The sequence below is a fragment of the Mastigoproctus giganteus genome, chromosome 2 (genome assembly GCF_048544385.1).
Source record: "Mastigoproctus giganteus isolate SK-2022 chromosome 2, ASM4854438v1, whole genome shotgun sequence".
NCBI classification, from domain to species: Eukaryota; Metazoa; Arthropoda; class Arachnida; order Uropygi; family Thelyphonidae; genus Mastigoproctus; species Mastigoproctus giganteus.
This window is the reverse complement of record NC_143576.1, coordinates 90,860,236-90,880,536: the sequence shown is the minus strand read 5'-3', so window position 1 is coordinate 90,880,536 and position 20,301 is coordinate 90,860,236. Positions and strand designations below refer to the sequence as shown.

Below are 20,301 nucleotides of genomic sequence, written 5' to 3'. Positions count from 1 at the left end.
GCATTTGTCAAGGTTAAACTTCAGTTGCCACTTCTTAGCCCATCTGCCCAAATTATCCAGATCCTGTTGGAGTAGCACACTGCCATTACCAACCCTGCCAACCTTTGTATCATTTGCAAACTTCGACATTAAGCCTGATATACCTTCATCAATATCATTGATAAATATACAAAACAACGGTGGACCTAACACCGAACCCTGTGGGACCCCACTAATAACATTAGTCCAAGAAGAGCAGCACCCATTGATTACCACCCTCTGTCTTCTCCCACTTAACCATCCTTTTATCCATTGTAGCAGCTTCCCCTTAATACCATTCTGCTCCAATTTGTACAATAGTCTTCCATGCGCAACAGTGTCAAAAGCTTTGCTGAAATCCAAATATATGATATCAAAATAATTTTTTGCATCCAGTTCCTTTGTAACCACATCATAATATCCTATCAAATTTGTCAGACAATACTTTCCCTTAACAAACCCATGCTGTGTCTGAATTATTGCTGCAGTCTTGTTTAGATGATCCTGCAATGCATCTTTAACCAGAGACTCCATTATTTTACCAGGAACAGAAGTTAAACTAACTGGTCTGTAATTACTCGTGTCACCCTTCGACCCCCTTTGTGAATTGGGGATACACTTGCACATCTCCTGTCCGTGGGAACCTCCCCTGAGTCCAAGGACGCTCTCATAATTATGGCTAAGGGTTTGCATAGTTGCTTTGCCGCCTCCTTTAATATAACTGGATAATAATGTTTATTTTGAGAGAAAATAGGGTTGCACTGAGGACTGAGCCTTGGGGGACCCCCTGCTCTTGATTATATATTTAAGACAGAACATGGTGGTAATGGACTTGAAAAGTTCTTTTAGACATGAAATTCTGAAGAAACTTCGACAGATGGCATCGAAGTCCTAATTTGTGCAAATCATGAAGGACACCATATCTCCAGGTAGTGTCGAAAGCCTTTTCAGTATCAAGGCATATCATTACAAGGTGTTCGTTTCAGAGAAAGGCATTGCGTATATTTGATTCTGCTTTTGTCATTATTGATCTGTTTTTCCGAAAACTGTCTTGGCTAGGACTAAGGAGATTGTGGAATTCAAGAAACCATGTTCACCGATCGTTTACCATTTTTTATAAAATTGTACCTAGACAGCTAGTAAGGGCAATGGGGCAATAATTATATAGGTTTGAGTGGTCCTTCCCAGGTTTTGGAAAGGCCAGTACAAATGAATGTCACCAAGAGTCTAGATATTTGTCCTCAAGGTATATCCTATAGCAGCAAGAGCATGCACAAGGAATTTTCGGTGATGTGTTTAATCATATGATAGTGGATTCCATCCGGACCTGCTGCAATTTGCTTTGATTTGGCTTTATGCAATTCATTTATAGTAAAGGGATGGTTGTATGAAATTTCATGAGTTGTGTGAAAATTAATTTTGTATTTTTCGATTTGAGCTTTATATGTTTGAAAAATTGGTCTGTATGATGTTGTTGATGACAATTCCTCTAGTAGATTTGCAATTTTTTTCTGGTTCAGTTATGTCATGACCTTTTCAGCTTATGATCGGTGTAAATGCTGTTGAATATTTGCTTGAAATTTGTCTAATTTTATTCCAGATTATTAAGCTGTCCGTATTTCTATTAATTTTGCTTGCAAAAGATATCCAGGATTCTTTCTGAGATTTCCGGTATATATAATGTGCTCTTGCTCTGGCTTTCTTATGTTTTATGAGATTAGTGGTGGTGGGGAACTTTCTGAATTGATTCCGAGCCTTATTTTTTTCTTTCTTTGCTTCCAAGCATTCTTCATTCTGCCATTGCTTGTAATGTTTATGGAACTGGTTAGTAGTAGTAGTGGCACTTGATGCAAGAAAGCAAGTGTAGGAGCTTATGCAGCATCAGCCAAAAAAAAAAAAAAATCACACAATACCCTCCAAATGCCTGTCCAGTTCCTCGTTAAATTTATTTAACCTATCAACTTCCACAATGACAGATGGAAGTTTGTTCCAGCAATTAACCACCCGCTGGCTAAAGGCAAATTTCCGCACATCTATTCTACATCTATCCTTTCTTAATTTGAACTTATGTCCCCGTAGGTTCGTATTCTGAACAAGTGGGAGGATCCCATCAGAATTCAGCGTGCTCAACCCATTCAAGGCCTTATAGACCTCAATCAGATCACCGCGCAGGTGCCTAGTCTCCAGCCACTGCAATTTGCAGAACTTAAGCCTCTCTTGGTAAGAGGATCCCTTCATTCCCCTCACCAATCGTGTTGCTCTTCTCTGTACACGCTCAAGCAAATCTACATCCTTCCTAAAATGAGGCCTCCAGACCTGTACGCAGTACTCAAGGCGTGGCCTGACCATTGCCTTATACAGAGGGACAATCACCTCCTTTTCCCTGCTAGCAAAATTCCTATATATCATTGACAAAACCCCATGACCTGCCCTAGCAGCCTGTCTACATTGCTCAGAAAACTTCATATCTGACTGCACAATTATTCCCAGGTCTTTTTCATTTTCTACCACCTTAAGTGTAGTACCACACAGTTGGTACGTTTCTCTGGGGTTACTTCTACCCATATGCAGTACTTTGCATTTGTCAAGGTTAAACTTCAGTTGCCACTTCTTAGCCCATCTGCCCAAATTATCTAGATCCTGTTGCAGTAGCACACTGCCATTACTGTCATTAACAACCCTGCCAACCTTCGTGTCATCTGCAAACTTCGACATTAAGCCTGATATACCTTCATCAATATCATTGATAAATATACAAAACAACAGTGGACCCAACACCGAACCCTGTGGGACTCCACTAATAACATTAGTCCACGAAGAGCAGCACCCATTGATTACCACCCTCTGTCTTCTCCCACTTAACCATCCTTTTATCCATTGTAGCAACTTACCCTTAATACCATTCTGCTCCAATTTGTACAGTAGTCTTCCATGCGCAACAGTATCAAAAGCTTTCCTGAAATCCAAATATATGATATCAAAATTATTTTTTGCATCCAGTTCCTTTGTGACCACATCATAATAACCAATCAAATTTGTCAGACAAGACTTTCCCTTAACAAACCCATGCTGTGTCTGAATTATTGCTGCAGTCTTGTCTAGATGATCCTGCAATGCATCTTTAACCAGTGACTCCATTATTTTACCCGGAACAGAAGTTAAACTAACTGGTCTGTAATTACTCGTGTCACCCTTCGAACCTCCTTTGTGAATTGGGGATACATTTGCACATCTCCAGTCCGTGGGAACCTCCCCTGAATCCAAGGATGCTCTCATAATTATGGCTAAGGGTTTGCTTAGTTGCTTTGCCGCCTCCTTTAATATAACTGGATAGATCCCATCCACCCCAGGTGCCTTTCTTATGTTTAACTTCAACAATTTCTCCTCCACTTTGCTCTCAGTTATTACAAAATCATTAAGCACACTGCTACAATTTGATAACCTTCTTCCATTTTCAAACTGTAATAATTCCTCACGTGTGAATGTAGATGCAAAATACTCATTCAGTTTGTTTGCTATCTGAGCAGGATCATCAACAGTCGAACCATCGATGTCAAGTGGACCAATCAGATTCATCCCCTTCCTTTTAGAGTTTATATAAGTAAAGAAATCCTTGCTGTTTTTCTTAGCATCTTTTGCCAAAGATTTCTCGTAATCCGCCTTTGCCTGCCGAACCTCCTTTGTGACCTGATTACAGACTAGCTTATATCTGCTACAGGCTTCTGCGTCGCCTGATAATTTATATGCATCCCATGTATTTTTCTTCTCTGTCACGAGTCTCATTAGTTCATTTGATAACCATTTAGGCCTAAACCTTGAACAATATTTCTTCATCGGTATGAAAAGTCTAGTAGCTTCCACGATTAATTCCTTGAATGCTTCCCACTTAGAATTTACTGTTTGTAACATCGTCAGTTGATCCCACTGTACAGAATTTAAAAACTGTCTGAGACCACTGTACTCCCCTTTACGGAAGCAAAAACCCCTTCCTTTACCCCTGACGGTAGTTACCTCTTTGAGTAAATCCCACTTCAGCACACTGTGATCACTGCCACCTAGTGGTTCCTTTATCTGCAAATTCTTAATACACGAATGATCACTGCTGATAACCAGATCAAGAGTATTACTTTCTCTGGTTGCCTCTCGAACATGCTGCTGCAGAAAACAATCATCCAATAAATCCACAAAAGTCTGACTAGTGTGTGAGTGACCAACCCACAAGTTCCAGTCAATATCTGGGAAGTTAAAATCCCCCATTATAAGACATTCTGATTTACTGGCCCACTATTTCTCTGTACAATTGTTCATTGTACTCATTCGAGTCATTAGGCCTATAACACACTCCTACTCTTATTTTTGCTTTCGCAGTGCTTATGTCACACCAAACTGACTCAACAGTGCACTGTCCATCTATATCAACTGGATGCACTTCTTTTGATTTTATGTTTTTCTTCATTAACAGCATAACACCTCCTCCCTTTCTGTCCTGTCTATCCTTTCTGTACACATTGTACTCCCCAAATTCCAGTTCTGCATTCCTTATATCTTTGTGACACCACGTCTCTGCTATCCCAACAATATCCGCCTTTGATGTCTTGACCAACACTTCAAATTCATCAAATTTATTTACTATACTTCTAGCATTGGTATACATGCAAGCATACATGCTCCTATGCCTATTCCTTGTTACCCTAACACATCCCATATACCCAACTATTCCAGGATGACTGCCATCTGTCCCTGAAACCCCCAACACCTCTCGCTCCAGGTCACTTCTTATTCTAATAGAAGTTGTGCAAGAATCACCTTCACCTCTGCCTGCGGTTACTGTTAAACTATAGTCTTTGTATCCCCCCAAGTTAGCAGTTTTCCGACCCACCTAACACTGCCTCGATAGCATCAGCAAATATTCTTGCACCCTTTCTATTTAAGTGTATCCCATCCCTGTAGAAGCAATCTCTCCTGTTAACAAGTACAGTCCAGGCTGAAAAAAATTCTACCCCTTGAGCCTTGCACAATCTTTCCAGGGCCGAATTGATCGACAAGGCTCTCATCATATACTCCCTCCTATCGTGTCTGGGCAGAATTGCAGACACTTTCAAATTCAACCCTATTTCACGGCTTTTTTTCAACAGTGACCTGTACTTGTTGAGTAATTCTGCCGGTTTCCTACTCTTAATATCATTAGTGCCAACGTGTACAACTATATCACCTTTTGTGCCCTTGAAAGATGATATCCGCTCTACAACGTCATCAACCTTTGCCCCTGGCAGACATACCCTGGTCCTGTTCCACCTATCCTTTTTACATAGCATGTTCCCCGTTTCCCTGACAATAGAGTCACCAACAACTAATAGTTCCTGTGGGACCAGCGCATTCTGCCTTGGGGTTTGCCGCTGTGTTGCGCGATGACCAAGTGCAAGCTCTGGCGTTGATGTGGGCAGCTGAGAGCTTGATGGGCCCCTCAATTTATTTCCTTCGAGGGCATCCACCCTGTCCTTCAAACTCTCATATAGGCCCATAACAACGCTGAGTTGTCGCCTAATTTCCTTACACTCCTTACATCGCGCACACACAAAGACATCCCAGATGGCAATATCATGTTCCGTTCCAGAGAGTTCGGCAAACATTTCACAAGTTGCACATTTTTTTAGGCTGTGACGCGTTGGAGAATCGCCCCCCTCTTTTCTCCCCCGAGTCACAACACTCCTGCCACTTTGTGCCCGTTGCTTTGCTGCTCTAGTTCGGGGCATGGTAGTTTAAATTAATAAAATCAATAAATTAAATGTCAGTAGTATTTGAATAGAAACTATGAAATAGAAACAGTGAAGCGTATTACTATATAACGTTAGAGCTACCTAGCTACCTCAATTAAAAAATTTGAATTCCCTACAAAAACTTTGGATTCCTTATATACAAAAACAATGGCTACAAAAATCGAACACAAAAATAACGGTTTTACCTATCGTAAGTAAAATCCACAAAAACTCTTTATCTAAATTAAAATAAAAAATAACCAGCGTAACTATAACTATATGACTACGTATTAAGTACAATATAAAACAACAATCATGTAAATAAAAGGCAAACACTTATCGTTTTTGCGGAGCTTGTAACTGACAGCTGTAACTTTTAAATAGAGTCAGCGCCCTCTATCTATCGCTCTGGCTTTCTTATGTTTTATGAGACTAGTGGTGGTGGGGAACTTTCTGAATTGATTCCGAGCCTTATTTTTTTCTTTCTTTGCTTCCAAGCATTCTTCATTCTGCCATTGCTTGTAATGTTTATGGAACTGGTTAGCTGTCTTTGGTATTGCAATATTTGCTGCAGAAATTCTTTGATTTGTGATATCAGTAACAGCATATCGATATCATAATGTCTTATGGTTTTCTCATCTAAAGAAGGAGCACATTGGTATTTTTCCCAGTTTGCTTTGCAAAATTTCCATTTTATACTTCTTATAGGTTGCGGTACGTCATTTTCTAGTAGGTGACAAACAACTGGGTAATGATCACTGCTAGAATTATCATCAGAAACAAACCAGTCAAGGAGAAGAGAGAGCTGGGGAACAGATGGTGAGGTCAATTGCAGAGGTAGTCCCTTTTGGTAAATGGACATGGGTGCGAGTACCTGTGTTTAAGAGTGTTAAGTTGCTATTATCTATAAGTTTTTCAATCATCTGTCCTCTTTTGTCTGTATGAAGTGATCCCCAAATGATATGATGCCCATTAAGGTCCCTCATCAAACAGAAAGGAGATGGTAATTGTTCAATTAAGTCTCCAAATTCTTGCAGTGTATATGCATGATTAGGTGGAAGGTAGAGTGAAACCATGGTCAAGGTAACACCAGTCACGATGTGTACTGTGACTGCTTCAAGGGATGTTTGCAGCTGAATATGCTTGGATGGAATATTAGATTCGACCAAAATGGTGACTCCACCACTGTCCATGTCATCATTTGCGTAAAGTTCCAGAACTGGTTCGTCTTCTTGCTCCTTTTCAATTTCCATAGTGTCAGTATTTTTTTTTTTTGTGTGTGTGTTTTCAAAAGGTTTGGTGGGATTTGTATTGCTTGTTGGTGTTTGGATCTTCAGCATCTGGTTGAGATTACAATGGGCGTATTAATTGCCTGGTCAACTTTTGGTTTTGTTTATAAAAGAAGATTACGTGTCCAATCCGCTATTGAGATGTTAGGCAGGACTGAGATGTCAGTCTGTGTTGCAGTTACCTTTGTTTTCTGCACTGCAGTTGTTGCTGCATATGATCTCACTGCTGGAAGTACAGTCTGTCCTCGTATAGCACGATGGCTGTGTTCCTAGAAAACCTCGTGCAATATAAACAGGCCCTATGGGAAAAGTGGGGTTAGGTGCCGACCACCGAATATTTAACACAGATTTGGAACCAAAACATTACCAAACACAATAAATAATCGGGTAATTTTAATCGTTATGAAATACGTAATAAAAAATAGGAACATTTTTTAAATTATAATATAATAAAAAATAAATATTTTTATTATATTATAATAAAGTATTTTTTACGAATAAAATACGTATTTTATTCGTAAAAAATTTATTATATGAAATAAAATATCCGTAATAAAATGCTTACGTATTTTATTACGACTATTACGTAATAAAATATTGCTAATGCTTTTGCTTCTATCGTAAGCAAACTTGTTTTTTGTTTGATTTTCTATCCAAACAGATGACAGCCGTTCCATCTCTTCCAATTCTTGTCTTAATCTAATGGATTTTAGTTACACTTTGAGTTGTTCCCGCTATGAAAGTTGTTTTTATTTTCTCCGCATTCTTTGTAATTCTCGGCGTCGCCTCATTTAGGTCTGCAGCACGTGCAATATCACATGGTCTTTCATTTTGCTCAAAGCATTTCACAATTTCATATTTTTTTCTCTATGGACACAGGCGGACTGGCCATAAGCCTTACCCGGGAAATCCCAGTGGGCCTGTGTGATTTTGGCCATAAACCGTAGTATGAGGCCACTATAAATTTTCCTGGGTAACAATTTTTGATCCAGTCCGCCTCGGTTTATCGATATTGCTTTTTTTTTTCTCTCTGAATCTGCAGTTTCTTCGCAAGGACGCTTCTTTTCACACCTTTTAAGTATTTCACTCATTTTTAGGGAATAAAGCACAATTACAAAACAAGGAGGCACGCTTGATACACACATAAAGAAAGCTGCGCGCGTTTAGCAACTGAATAAACAACACCGTTAAAGCCGAGATACACTATTAACACCTCACATTTTACTAAAGCACATTTCTGGGGGTTACTACCATAAAACAATTTCCAGTTTCGTTTCTGCTAGTGTTTCCAGTTTCGTTTCTGTTATAAACTGGTAGTAAACTCCATCTAATTGCATTTGCGATTAGATCGATAGCTGGAATTGTGTTGGTTTTTTCGTTATTATGGTGAAATGTGTTTCCCCTTCACTGATATAAAACACAAATACATTTTTAGAATCTTCTTCATTCCTATCATGTTGCGTTTGTTTGGGGTGATTCCGCGTTCGACTGCCATTTCTTGTAAACACAAAGGCAAATCGTGCATAAGCGAATTCGGTTCATGTTATATAAGATAACGTTCCCCTCTTTATAAATCGTGTATGATCGAATTCGTGTAATGTAAACACGTGTTATACGAGGACAGACTGTAGTGGTATCTGCCTTTTGGCTTCTTGATGTGATCTTATGTTCAGTTTTATATTTTTGAACTTGCTTTTCTCTTTTCAATATATTACAGTCTCTGGAATAGGCAGGGTGGTCTCCTTTGCAGTTTGGGCAGCAAGGAGACTGTGTATTGCAGTCTTTACTGTTATGTTCTTTTGAGCCACAAGTGGCACAAATAGCTTGTCCTCTGCATACTGTTTGGGAATGGCCATATTTTTGACACTTGAAGCATCTTATTGGATTGGGGATGTATGGCTTTACCTGGCAATTCAGGTATCCTGCTTTGACTGATGATGGTAGAGTTGGAGTACTGAAAGTAAGTATGATAGTGTGGGTTGGTATCAGGTTTCCATCCTTTTTAATAAGGATTCTTTTGGCATGTATGGCATTCTGGTTTTGTACCTCTTGTACGATTTCTTCTTCAGAGCTGTTCGGGAGGTCCCCCATTAGATGTATTTAAAGTGGCATGTGGAGTGACTTTGATGGAAATCCCTCCAAAAGTTGTGGTTTTGAGAAGAAGCTTAGAATGTCGGTAATTTATAATTTCTATCAGTAGGCTGCCTGATTTCAAGTGGTGAACCAGCTACATGTTCTAGACACCTTTGTATTTCAAAGGGAGAAAGTTTACTAACTGGCTGGTCTTATAAGGAATGAAAAATTAGGAAGTGTGGAGAGATGGTTTGGGTCACATTTGTCTTTTGGCAGTAGATGGATTAGGATCATACTGCCGATTATGATCAGTTAGATCCATAGTTCCAGGAGAAGCCTGCTTTGTTGAGTCCCTTGTTGCTCTTTTAGCCCTGAAAGGATTATTTTTCCTTTCAGGTTTCTGGCCCTGCCACGGGGAGGCAGGAGCGGTGCCACCTAGTGACCAAGCGGCTGGGGGATTAGTTTGTTAGGGAGAAAATGGATAAATATCCTAATAAAAGAAAGGTGATTTTCCTTCCTGGGTCCTAACTTAAAATCTGCTAAGTAAAGAACCACCTACAATGAACTTAGTATAAGAGAGCAGCTAGAAATGAAACAGGAGAAAATCACTTGGAAGGATCAATTTATAATTCGCTTAAGAAAAATCGCTTGGCACTTGGGGCATGACACTACATCTTAGATTGTAATGTTGATTTCTGTAAGGGTGGAACTTAATTTGTATTATTGCAGTTTATGGAAAAACTGTTTCAAGGATTTTGTTCCTTTGGTTGAATGATTTGTAATTCAAACTCCATATTCCCTTACATCTGTGGTGTTTTCTGTCAATTAATTCAAGATATAGTTGCCATTATCTGGTTAGAAAAATGTCAAGGAGTGAAGGTGCTAGTTTTGTTCTGTTTGTGAAGCTGTTGCAAGAGTGGAGGCGCCTCCGTAGCCAGGTGGGAAGGAGCAGCAGCAGTGCGTAGCACATGCTTCTTGATTAGACCGGGGTTCGAGCCCGTCACCACCAAATACAGAGGATGCGGAAAGGTCAAGGGAATGACCACCGCATATTCCCGGAGCAATATGGCCTTAGTTGCTAATGCTCCTAAAAAAAAAAAAAAAAAAAAACCAGTGCAAGAGTGGAACTGATTGAGACTTTTAAAAAAAAAAAAAAAGAACTGTAGTTTGATCTTGCCTTGAGATGACAATATCGAATAATTCATAAAATGGTAATAGTTCATAAAATCCCATGTGGGAGGAGAGTAGTTAAGTGGTGATCTCATCCCTGCTTACTGCTTAAAGTAAGTAGAGTGCTTACATGCTTAGATCTTTGAAAGTTGAAGATAAATCACTTCAAAAAATATTATTATACATGAAAAAAATTGGGAAATCCCCATAACACAGGGATTTCCCAACAAAATAAAATACAGGGATTTCTCAATAATTTTTTTTTTTTGACTAATGGGTCAACATCATTGATTCAAAAAGCACGGAAACGTTGAAAATTTACATCAAACATAAGCTCAAAAATGTCCTGTTATGCGAGGTTTGCATAAATTCTCTAACCACATTAGAGTAGAACCGTATTATATAAGTACCATGTTGTGTGAGGATTGCTGCAATTTATCAATCGTGTTAGAGCAAACATGTGTTGTAGAAGTACCGTATTATACGGGGGTTGTCTGTATAATGCAGTTCGTCATGTGCAACACTGCATCTATATATTCATCTCTAACCTGAGAGTTATTCTAGGTTTTTCAACCCACACAACTTGCAAATCAGCTCAAACTGTACAGGCATAAATTTTGCTCAAATCTTGTATAGGTATAGGACACAAATAATAAGAAGTAGCATATCATATGAACTAGCATACTATGTCCAGAGTAGTCAGTATGACAAAAAAGCACAACTCAAAATTGGCGTTTTTTTTTTTTTTTATAACTAATGGATTTATTATAACTAAAATAAGAGAACTTGCAATTGCAATGTATCTAAATGTCTCTGGGAAACAGCATCAATTGAGGTACCCAAACATGTATTTGAAATTGAGGGTTTAGTGTAACCTTTTCCACACCAAGGATGTTTTCATAAAATAAAACATCCTTTGTGCGTAAAAGGTACACACTTTTTGTTTATTTCATTTGAATAACTCATATCATGTTTTGAATTTAATCACCAGAAAATTCTGTAAGTTGAAAGTTGTGTGTGTGTACACCTCCCCAGTCAGATCTTTCCTCTGGATCTCACTTCACTTTCCCATTACATTCAATTTAAAAATTGTAAATAAGAATTCTAATGTAAATCTGACACTTTTTAATTTATTTCATTAAGAAATTATATATTTTGCTAATTTTTAGGAATATGTTCCTGTCTAGTGTTGCAAAGAATGTATTCCACTTTATCAGTCACCTCAACTTCTTGCTGCTGAGGAAAAAGATGAAAATGAAGGTAGTAAAGGGAATAGTAACCAGAATGGTTCATGCCTAGAAGATGAAGAGTTGCCTGTTATTCCAGTAAGTGTCAAACAAGAGAAATATTATTCATAGCAAATTTGGAATCTGTTCTATAAATTGTAAACTTAATGCTGTACAGTAAAGACTCAAATTAATCTGCCTTGGGACCAAACTTTTGCAAGATTTCAGAATAAAAACTGATAATTTTATCATAGTGTAGAATTATACTATAGTGTTTTATCTATCTTTACAGCCAAACACATGAACAGTAATGTGCAAATTAATAAAGATTACAGGAATGTCAAACCTTAAAGTAGAAATTCTAGCAAATGAAGTAGCTGGAAAATTCAAGTGTCACATTGTAGATTTATTTTGTATAATCTGCACTAAAATGCATATAAAATCCTATATTGGTATGTTGGGAAATAGTAGAAACTTTGAAATACATCACATTTCAAATAATCCAATATTGAATTAATGAGGATATACAGCCACTCCCCGGCACTTACGTAATACTCAAATTTACATCAAGTTTTTGCTGGCCGGTGCAAACTTAAAATAATCGTGGAAACTTATTTTGCATCCTGTAGGAATAAATGAAGGTATCATGAAAATATCATAATGTGAAACCAAAAACACTTTTTTTTCCCTTTAGTAACTCATTCCAAGACCTCAGAAGTTGACATTTTTGCCATATAACTAAGCTATTTGTCTCTCTAAAAGGTCATTTTCATAATAAAAAGTGCACTGCACTTTCATCGTTATCATATGTTCTGTTATAAGAATCAATTTTGAATGCTTTGTGATATTTTTATAAAATACATTTCTGGACGTCACTACCATAAAACAATTTGCACTTTCTGGTTTATTGAGCTTTTCTGTTAGAGCAATCTATTGTAAATGGGTAGTAAACTTGATCTTATTGCATTTGCGATAATACTGATAACTGATTTTTGTGTGGGTTTTACATCATTATGGTGAAATGTGTTTCCCCTTCACTGAAATCTTCAGTCATAAAAAAAAAAATAAATAAATTATCAGAATCTTCTTTTCATTCCTATTTATTTATTACAATGGTGAAGGGAAGGGACCAACAGAAAGTACAAGTGCTGGCAGTGTTAGGAAACTAAACAAAATTGATTTAGAAACGAAGATGTAAATGATTAAGAAGTATGAAGCAGGACAAAGGTTGTCATCTATTGCAAGGAATTAGGTCTTGCTGCTTCAACAGTGAATCCTATTTTAAGGGATAGTGCGTGTATAAAAGAACATGTTAAAGGATCAATGCATTTAAGATCAATGGTGATCACAAAACAGCATTCAGGTGCTAGATCAAAGATGGAAAAGCTATTAATAATATAGATGGAAAAACAGATTCAGAAGTGGGTTTCCCCGAGTCCAATGCCCATTCAAGCAAAAGCAAGACGTTTTTATGAAGGTATTAAGGATAAGTAATGTGAACACCAAGCCAAGTTTGTGGCAAGCAATGGGTGGTTTAACAGGTTCAAGCATCACTCTGGTTTCCAAAACATTAATGTATGTGGTGAAGTCACCAGTTCTGATTCTGCAGCTGCAAGGAAATTGCGTGATGAGTTGGAAAAAACCCCTTCTAAATCTCCACAGCCGTCAACTTCCCCAGCAGCATACTTATCAGCTGGAGACATTGCCAGAATCAATGATGCTCGAAAGGTAAAACTCGCTGACGTTATGCCTGTCTCCTTTATCTTTTTGTAATTTTAATGTTTTTGTACAGTTTGTAATTTTTCTTGTGCATGAGATAAAAAAAATTGTATAAATAATTCTATTTACATGTTCAAACATTTTTTTTGCTTGAATCAAATTTGAAAGTGTTGCATAAGCATTTAGAAAAATTCTGACTTACGTAGAGTTCTGCGAAACGCAACCCTTACATAAGTTTGGGAAGGCTGTACTGTATATAGATTTGATTATGAAATACAGTTGTTAAATACTGCTTAGACAGTATAATTTCCAAAGAAAAATGCAAAGTTAACTGATTTCTGCTTGGTAGTTGACTGATTTCAAAATATTTCAGGTGGAATCATAACAGATTCAAAAGAAAATTTATTTTCCGACTCATAATAACTGCAGCGGAATACACCAACCGTCTGACTGAAACTTTATTAAAATAATAATAAGATAAAATAAGACAAGATAAAATTTTGTTGTAAAAATAGAATACACTGACAATTGAAGAGTTAAAGGCAGTAAATTGATAGATAAAATTAAAATATATGAAATATTACAAATGAAAAGAAATAAAACAGCGGTTGCTTTCAAAGGTGACCACCTCCTTTATCAACAGTAAAACTTAACTGTCATTGTACATCCTTAAATAACATAAGTAGGATCACAGCTCACAGCACATGTTACTGTAGGAGCATGGTATGGACATGTGTGTGGAGACCGAAAACGGCTCGGGAACGTGCCAGGCTGAACCATTCATCCCATCCAAGAATTACAGTTTCAGAGAGGGAATGAATACACACCCCTGTCTCTGTTGATGGTATTATGTTCCGAGGAACAAATCTGCAAGATCTTGAGCTATTTCCGGTTCCAATACCTATGCGGGTGTTCTCACCCGCTGCTACTGCATACATTCCCTATTATCTAGGATGTTCATACTAGCTACTAGACTTTTCATACCAACTAAGAAAAACTGTTCAACGTTTAGGCCTATATGAATGGCAAATGAACTAATGAGACTCTTGGCACAGAATAAGAATGCATGGGGTGCATATAAATTATTAGGTGACATAGAAGACTATGGTAGATATAAGCTAGTCTGTAATCAAGTCTACATCTATATTCACACATGAGAAATTCTTTAAGGAATTGGAGGCCAGAAGCTTATCAGACTAACAGGAAGCTAAATGATTTTATAATAACAGAAAAGTAGAGGAGAAATTGTTGAAGTTAAACATAAGAAAGGCACCTGTGGTGGTTGGGATCTATCCGGTTATATTTAAGTACGCAGCAAAGGAAGTAAGCAAACCCTTAGCCATTATTATTTGTTATTTGGTTTTTTTAGGAGCATTAGCAACTAAGGCCATATTGCTACGGGGATATGCGGTGGTCATTCCCTGACCTTTCCGCATCCTCCGTGTTTGGTGGTCACAGGCTCGAACCCCAGTCTAATCAAGAAGCGTGTGCTATGCACTGCTGCTCCTGCCAACCTGGCTACGGAGATGAGAGCATCCTTGGACTCAGAGGTCCGCACCGACGTGCAAAGGTATCTCCATTTCACAAAGAGAGTCAAAGGGTGACGCGAGTAATTACAGACCTGTTAGTTTAACTACTGTTCCGGGGAAAATAATGGAGTCACCGGTTAAAGAAGCATTGCAGAATTATCTAGACAAGATTGCAGTTATAGTTCAGACACAGCATGGGGTTGTTAAGGGGAAGTCCTATTTGACTAATTTAATTGGATACTATGATGGGGTGCCTCCATAGCCAGGTGGGCAGTAGCAGCAGTGCATAGCACATGCTTCCTGATTTGACTGTGGTTCACGCCCGTGACCACCAAATACGGGGGATGCGGAAGGTCAGGAAATGACCACCGCATATCCCCAGCCCAGATAAAAGGGTGAGGGTTGGCGTCGGGAAGGGCATCCAGCTGTAAAAATTTCATGCCAAAAAACAGTAAAAACTCTGACCTCATATATAATAATGGGAAAAAGGCGAGGACAAGAAAAAAAATTGATACTATGATGTGGAAACAAAGGAACTGGATGCAAAAAAAATAATTTTGATATATACTTGGATTTTAGGAAAGCTTTTAATACTGTTGCACATGGAAGGCTACTGTACAAATTGGAGCAGCATGGCATTAAGGGTAAGTTGCTGATATGGATAAAGGGATGGTTGTGTGGGAGAAGACAGAGTGGTAATCAGTTGACATTGCTTTTTGTGGACTAATGTTATCAGTGGATTCCCCCAAGGTTCAGTGTTGTGCCCATTGTTGTTTTCTGTATTTATCAATGATATTAATGAAGGTGTATCAGATTTAATGTCCAAGTTTGCAGACAAAATGAAGGTTGGCAAGGTTGTTAATGACAGTATGCTACTGCAATATGATCTAAAAAAAAGTTGAGCAGATGGGCTGAGACAACTGAAGTTTAACATTGACAAATGTAAAGTACTCCATATGGGTAGCAGTAACCCCAGGGTAACGTACCAACTGGGTGGTACTACACTCAGCAGTGTTTCCCCAGAAAATTTTGCCAGCCTGGTGGCATTATGAAATAGCTGGGTGGGGAAATGTAATACTTTTCAATATTATAAAATTTTCTGTTACTTATAAATGCAACTTAAGCAATCCAGAGCAAAAATTAATTGCATAATTTAACATTATATGCTCCTGTTGCATTATCCTTGATCACATACTATGTTCAAATTAATATTGATGGAGATCGGTGAGCAGTACCATACTGTACCAAGAGAATCACTTAAATTTTAGCCTGGCGGTGCACCCATTTGATAGATCCTGGGGAGAACACTGCTCAGGGTAGTGGAGAATGAAAAGGATCTGGGAGTAATTGTGCAGTCAGATATGAAGTTTTCTGACAGTGCAGACAGGCTGCAAGAGTACCTCATGGTATCTTGTCATTGATACACAGGAATTTTGCTAGCACTGATGTGCGGAATGCCTTTAGCCTGTGGGTGGTTGATAGTTGGAACAAACTTCCATCTATTGCAGTGGAGGTCAACAACTTAAATAGGTTCAAGGCAGAACTAGAGAAACAATTGGAGTGAATGGATGGGTGAATTGGCAAGTGGTTTCTTTTTTGGCTGATGCTAGATAAGCTTGCTTTCTTGCATCGTATGCCTCTACTAATGCTGTCCAGGCTTAATAGAGCAGATTCTAGAATATTTCGCACCTGTTAGACATGCTGTGTGCAGCTGCAAGGGCAAAGATTGCACACAGTCATATCAAAAGGTAAAAGATCCTGTACCTATTGAGCATACAAGTGGGGTTATATATGAGATCAAATGTCTGGAATACTATGTTGGAGAAACAGAACAGGTTTAAAGATTGTATGGAGGAAGATATTAGTGACAATAAAGGCCACAGACTGTGTGAAATCTGCTGTGGCTGAATACTTCTGGGAGGAGAACCACTAAATTTCTCCAGGCAATTCCGTCATCTTTGATCGTTCACTTAGGTATTGGAACCAGAAATGGCTTGAGCTTGTGGATTTGTTCCTTGGGACATAAGACCATCAATAGAGATGGGGGAGTCCATATTCATTCCCTCTTTGAAACCGTAATTCTTCGACGGAACGATCTGTTCTGCCTAGCATGCTCCCAAGCCATTTCCGGTCCCCGTGCATGTTTGGAGGATAATGCCCATGCTCCTACAGTAACAAGTGCTGTGAGCCATGATCCCACTGATGTTATTTAAGGATGTGCCAGGACAGAAAAGTTTTACTGTTGATAAAGGTGGTAGTCACATTTGAAAGCTGTTGTTTTATCACTTTTAATTTGTAATATTTCATATTTTAATTTTATCGCTTTTAACTACAATTGTCAGTGTATCTTATTTTTACAACAATTTTATCCTATCTTATTATTATTATTTTAATAAAGTTTCAGTCATAAATGGTTGACGAATTCCATTGCAGTTATTATGAGTCAGAACTTTCCCAACCCCTGAGGCCTCTTTGAAGAATTATTTTGTATGAAAATAATTCATCTAACTTTGTTTTGCCAGGCATGCTTAATCATTAAATATTGACTGAAAGAGCCAAAATAAAACACATTTTTCAATATTTTAATAAATTTGAAGTGGCAGAAATAAACAAAAGCTACAAGTTGAGATGTAAAACGACTGAAAACCTTAATAAATAATTGAAATATTTGATTGATGGTCATGTTGCTCGCCTTACAGCTTATGCCTTTTTTTTTCAATTTTTTTTTTGTAGTTTGATTATGAGGCAATTGGAGATCTCCTTCTGAAATATGCCAGAAAGGAAGGCATTTGCAAAAAGAACAGAGATGTCATGTACAGCTTAATTAAAAGCTATGTAAAATTTATTTTGTGTTTTATATTCACTGAGGGGCATGGTAACATGCACATATAAATCGTTGATAAAAAAACACTTTACTGTATATAAACACAGTAAAGTATGACAGGGAAGAAATAAATGCAATGAAACTTGATTATGACAAAATTGTAAGGATTAGTGAATCATGCTTGCTAAAACTGACATACACTGATGAGCCAAAACATTATGACCACCTACCTAATATGATGTTGGTCCTCCACGTGCAGCCAAAACAGCTTGTACCCGGCGAGGCATGGATGCTACAAGATTTCTAAATGTTTTGTGGTATCTGGTATGAACACATAACCAGCAGATCCTTTAACTTCTGGTAGGTCCATGGTTCAGATGCCACAGATCAGATTTGCTGTTCCAACACAAACCACAGATACTCACTCGGATTGATGTCTGAGGAATTTAAGCCAGGATAATACCCGGAAACCTTCCTCATGTTCCGCGAACCAGTCTCGAACAATCCGGACGCTGTGGCATCCTGCTGAAAGACTGCACCGCCAGAAGGGAAGACCGTTGCCATGAAAGGGTATAGCTGGTCAGCAATGATGTTTAGGTAGTTGGTAGAGGTCAGAGTGCCTGGCACATGGATGACTGGACCCAGGGTATCCCAGCAGAACATCGCCCAAAGCATGACACCGCTGCCACCGGCTTGTTTTAATCCCACGGCACATCCAGGCGGCATCACTTCTCCAGGTAAACGATGCATATTTACCCAATAGTCCACATGGTGCAATGGGAAATGTGATTCATCAGACTAGACTACCTTCTTCCAATCACTCAAGGTCCAGTTTCAATGCTCGCGTGCCCATTGTAGGCACTGTCGCTGGTGAACCGTGGTTAGCCTGGGCACTTGGAGCAGCCTGCTGCTATGCAGCCCCATTTTCAGCAGGGTTCGATATACTGTGTGTTGTGACACGTTACTTCCGTCACCAGCATTCCAATTACTGGCGGGTTCCTCCACAGAAGCCCTTCTGTTGCCACATACGATCTGGGAGAGTCTTTGCTCACCTCGAGCATCGAGGAGCAGTGTTCATCCAACACCTTGCGAACAGTTTGTGGGTTTCCCCTCCTTGGACCACTTTTGGTAGGTACTAACCACGGCTGACCGTGAGCACCCCAGCAGCCATGCTGTTTCGGATATGCTCTGATGCAGTCGTCTGGCCATTGCAATTTGGCCTTTGTCAAACTCACTTAAGTCCGCTACCTTTCCCATCTGAAGAACAAGAGTAACTGATTAACGGAGCTCAGTATCAGGTGTTTTTTATACTGTGTCTCGATCCGCACACTTTCTGTAGTTCACCTGCAGTTACCTCGATTTGCATAACGACTCGCTGGTCAATGTTTTGGCTCATTGGTGTATATTTATAATGCCATCTGGCAGCAATATGAAAAAAAAGAAAAGTGTACATCAGTATACCATACATCGTTTACAATTTCTTTTCTGGATCTAGTTTTGAAAATTTTTGCACTAGGTGCCACTTTCATATAATATATATAAATAGATATATAATAATAATAATAATAAAAAAATGCTAGTAACACTAAAGGCCACAAAGAAAAGAGTAGATTAACAATAGATTAAAGATTAATGCCAGTATAGGCTAAATGGCAAAACGGATTTACAAACAAGACCATCCAAAGACTGCAAAACATAAATTGGGTGTATTTTTAAGAATACTAGTAACACTAAATTAAATTAACTATAGATTAATCTTTAATCTATAGTTAATCTACCCATTTATGTTTTGCAGTCTTTTGATGGTAACTCTGTTTTGCCATTTAGCCTATGCTGGCTTTAATCTTTAATTTATAGTTAATCTACACTTTTCCTTGTGGCCTTTAGTGTTACTAGCATTGGCATTTATTATTATATATACCTCTGCATCCTTTGCTGCTGCTTTATGTGCTTTAGTGCATTTGATTTGGCAAAATGATTTTTATTTTTCTGTTATCTCCACTGGTTTTAATTCACTATTTATATCTTTAAGTTTTAGCAATCTGCTGCTTTGCACGATGCCGATTTTAAACTACAGCCTCTTCTGTTTTATTTCTTTTTTATATAATCCTATCTGTTGCACTTCTTGCCACATTCTTACCTTTCTTGTCCAAACAAGATTCAGTTTATTTTTCTTTGTTTCTAAAAACTGTCTTAAAATCTATTATTGAGGTCACCAGTCCTCCATTTTTTTCATAGCTCTCTGGCCGACCGGGCTAGCCAGGTGGGTAAAGTGCCTGCCTGGCAACCCAAAGCTCGCTGTTTTGAATCCTGCCTCGGGCTTGGATCAGAGTAAAATGCAAACTCTTTGGGAGGTGCATTATAGCCGCAGAAGCCAACAAAAAAAAACAGCTCTGTCACGTTAGTTGCTGTATTATTTAATAGATTTGTCCCTATTTGTTACTGCTTTGTTTGCAGCTATCGGTTCGACCTCGTGTATTTTCTAGTCACCATTTTCAGGTATAATTGTTTAATCTTCCAGCTTTATTTTAATTTTACTAATTTTTACTTGTATCTTCAATTTTAGAAATTGCACAGGGACTACCATGTCCATACTGTGGAAGAGATATCTTTCTATTTTGTTTACATTTTTAAATTTTCTCTTGCATAGCTATTTTTAAGGTTTCTCTTGTATAGCAAGTATGAAATGCAGTCCTT

General features: G+C 38.3%; 1 protein-coding gene across 2 annotated transcripts in view; it reads left to right on the top strand.

Annotated features, from left to right (window-relative positions):
* Positions 1-20,301, top strand: part of LOC150089412 (ribosomal RNA processing protein 1 homolog A-like) — an 84,074-nt gene that overhangs the window by 50,250 nt on the left and 13,523 nt on the right. The window contains exon 5 of one of the 2 annotated variants that reach the window (XR_016546666.1): positions 11,476-11,631. Coding sequence is in view for 1 of the 2 variants with exons in the window: in XM_090368575.1 (XP_090224701.1) it covers positions 11,476-11,493 (18 nt within the window). In the remaining variant the exon portion in view is untranslated. Of the gene's footprint in view, positions 1-11,475; positions 11,734-20,301 lie in introns of those variants that run through there. The other variant, XM_090368575.1, reaches the window with a different exon arrangement.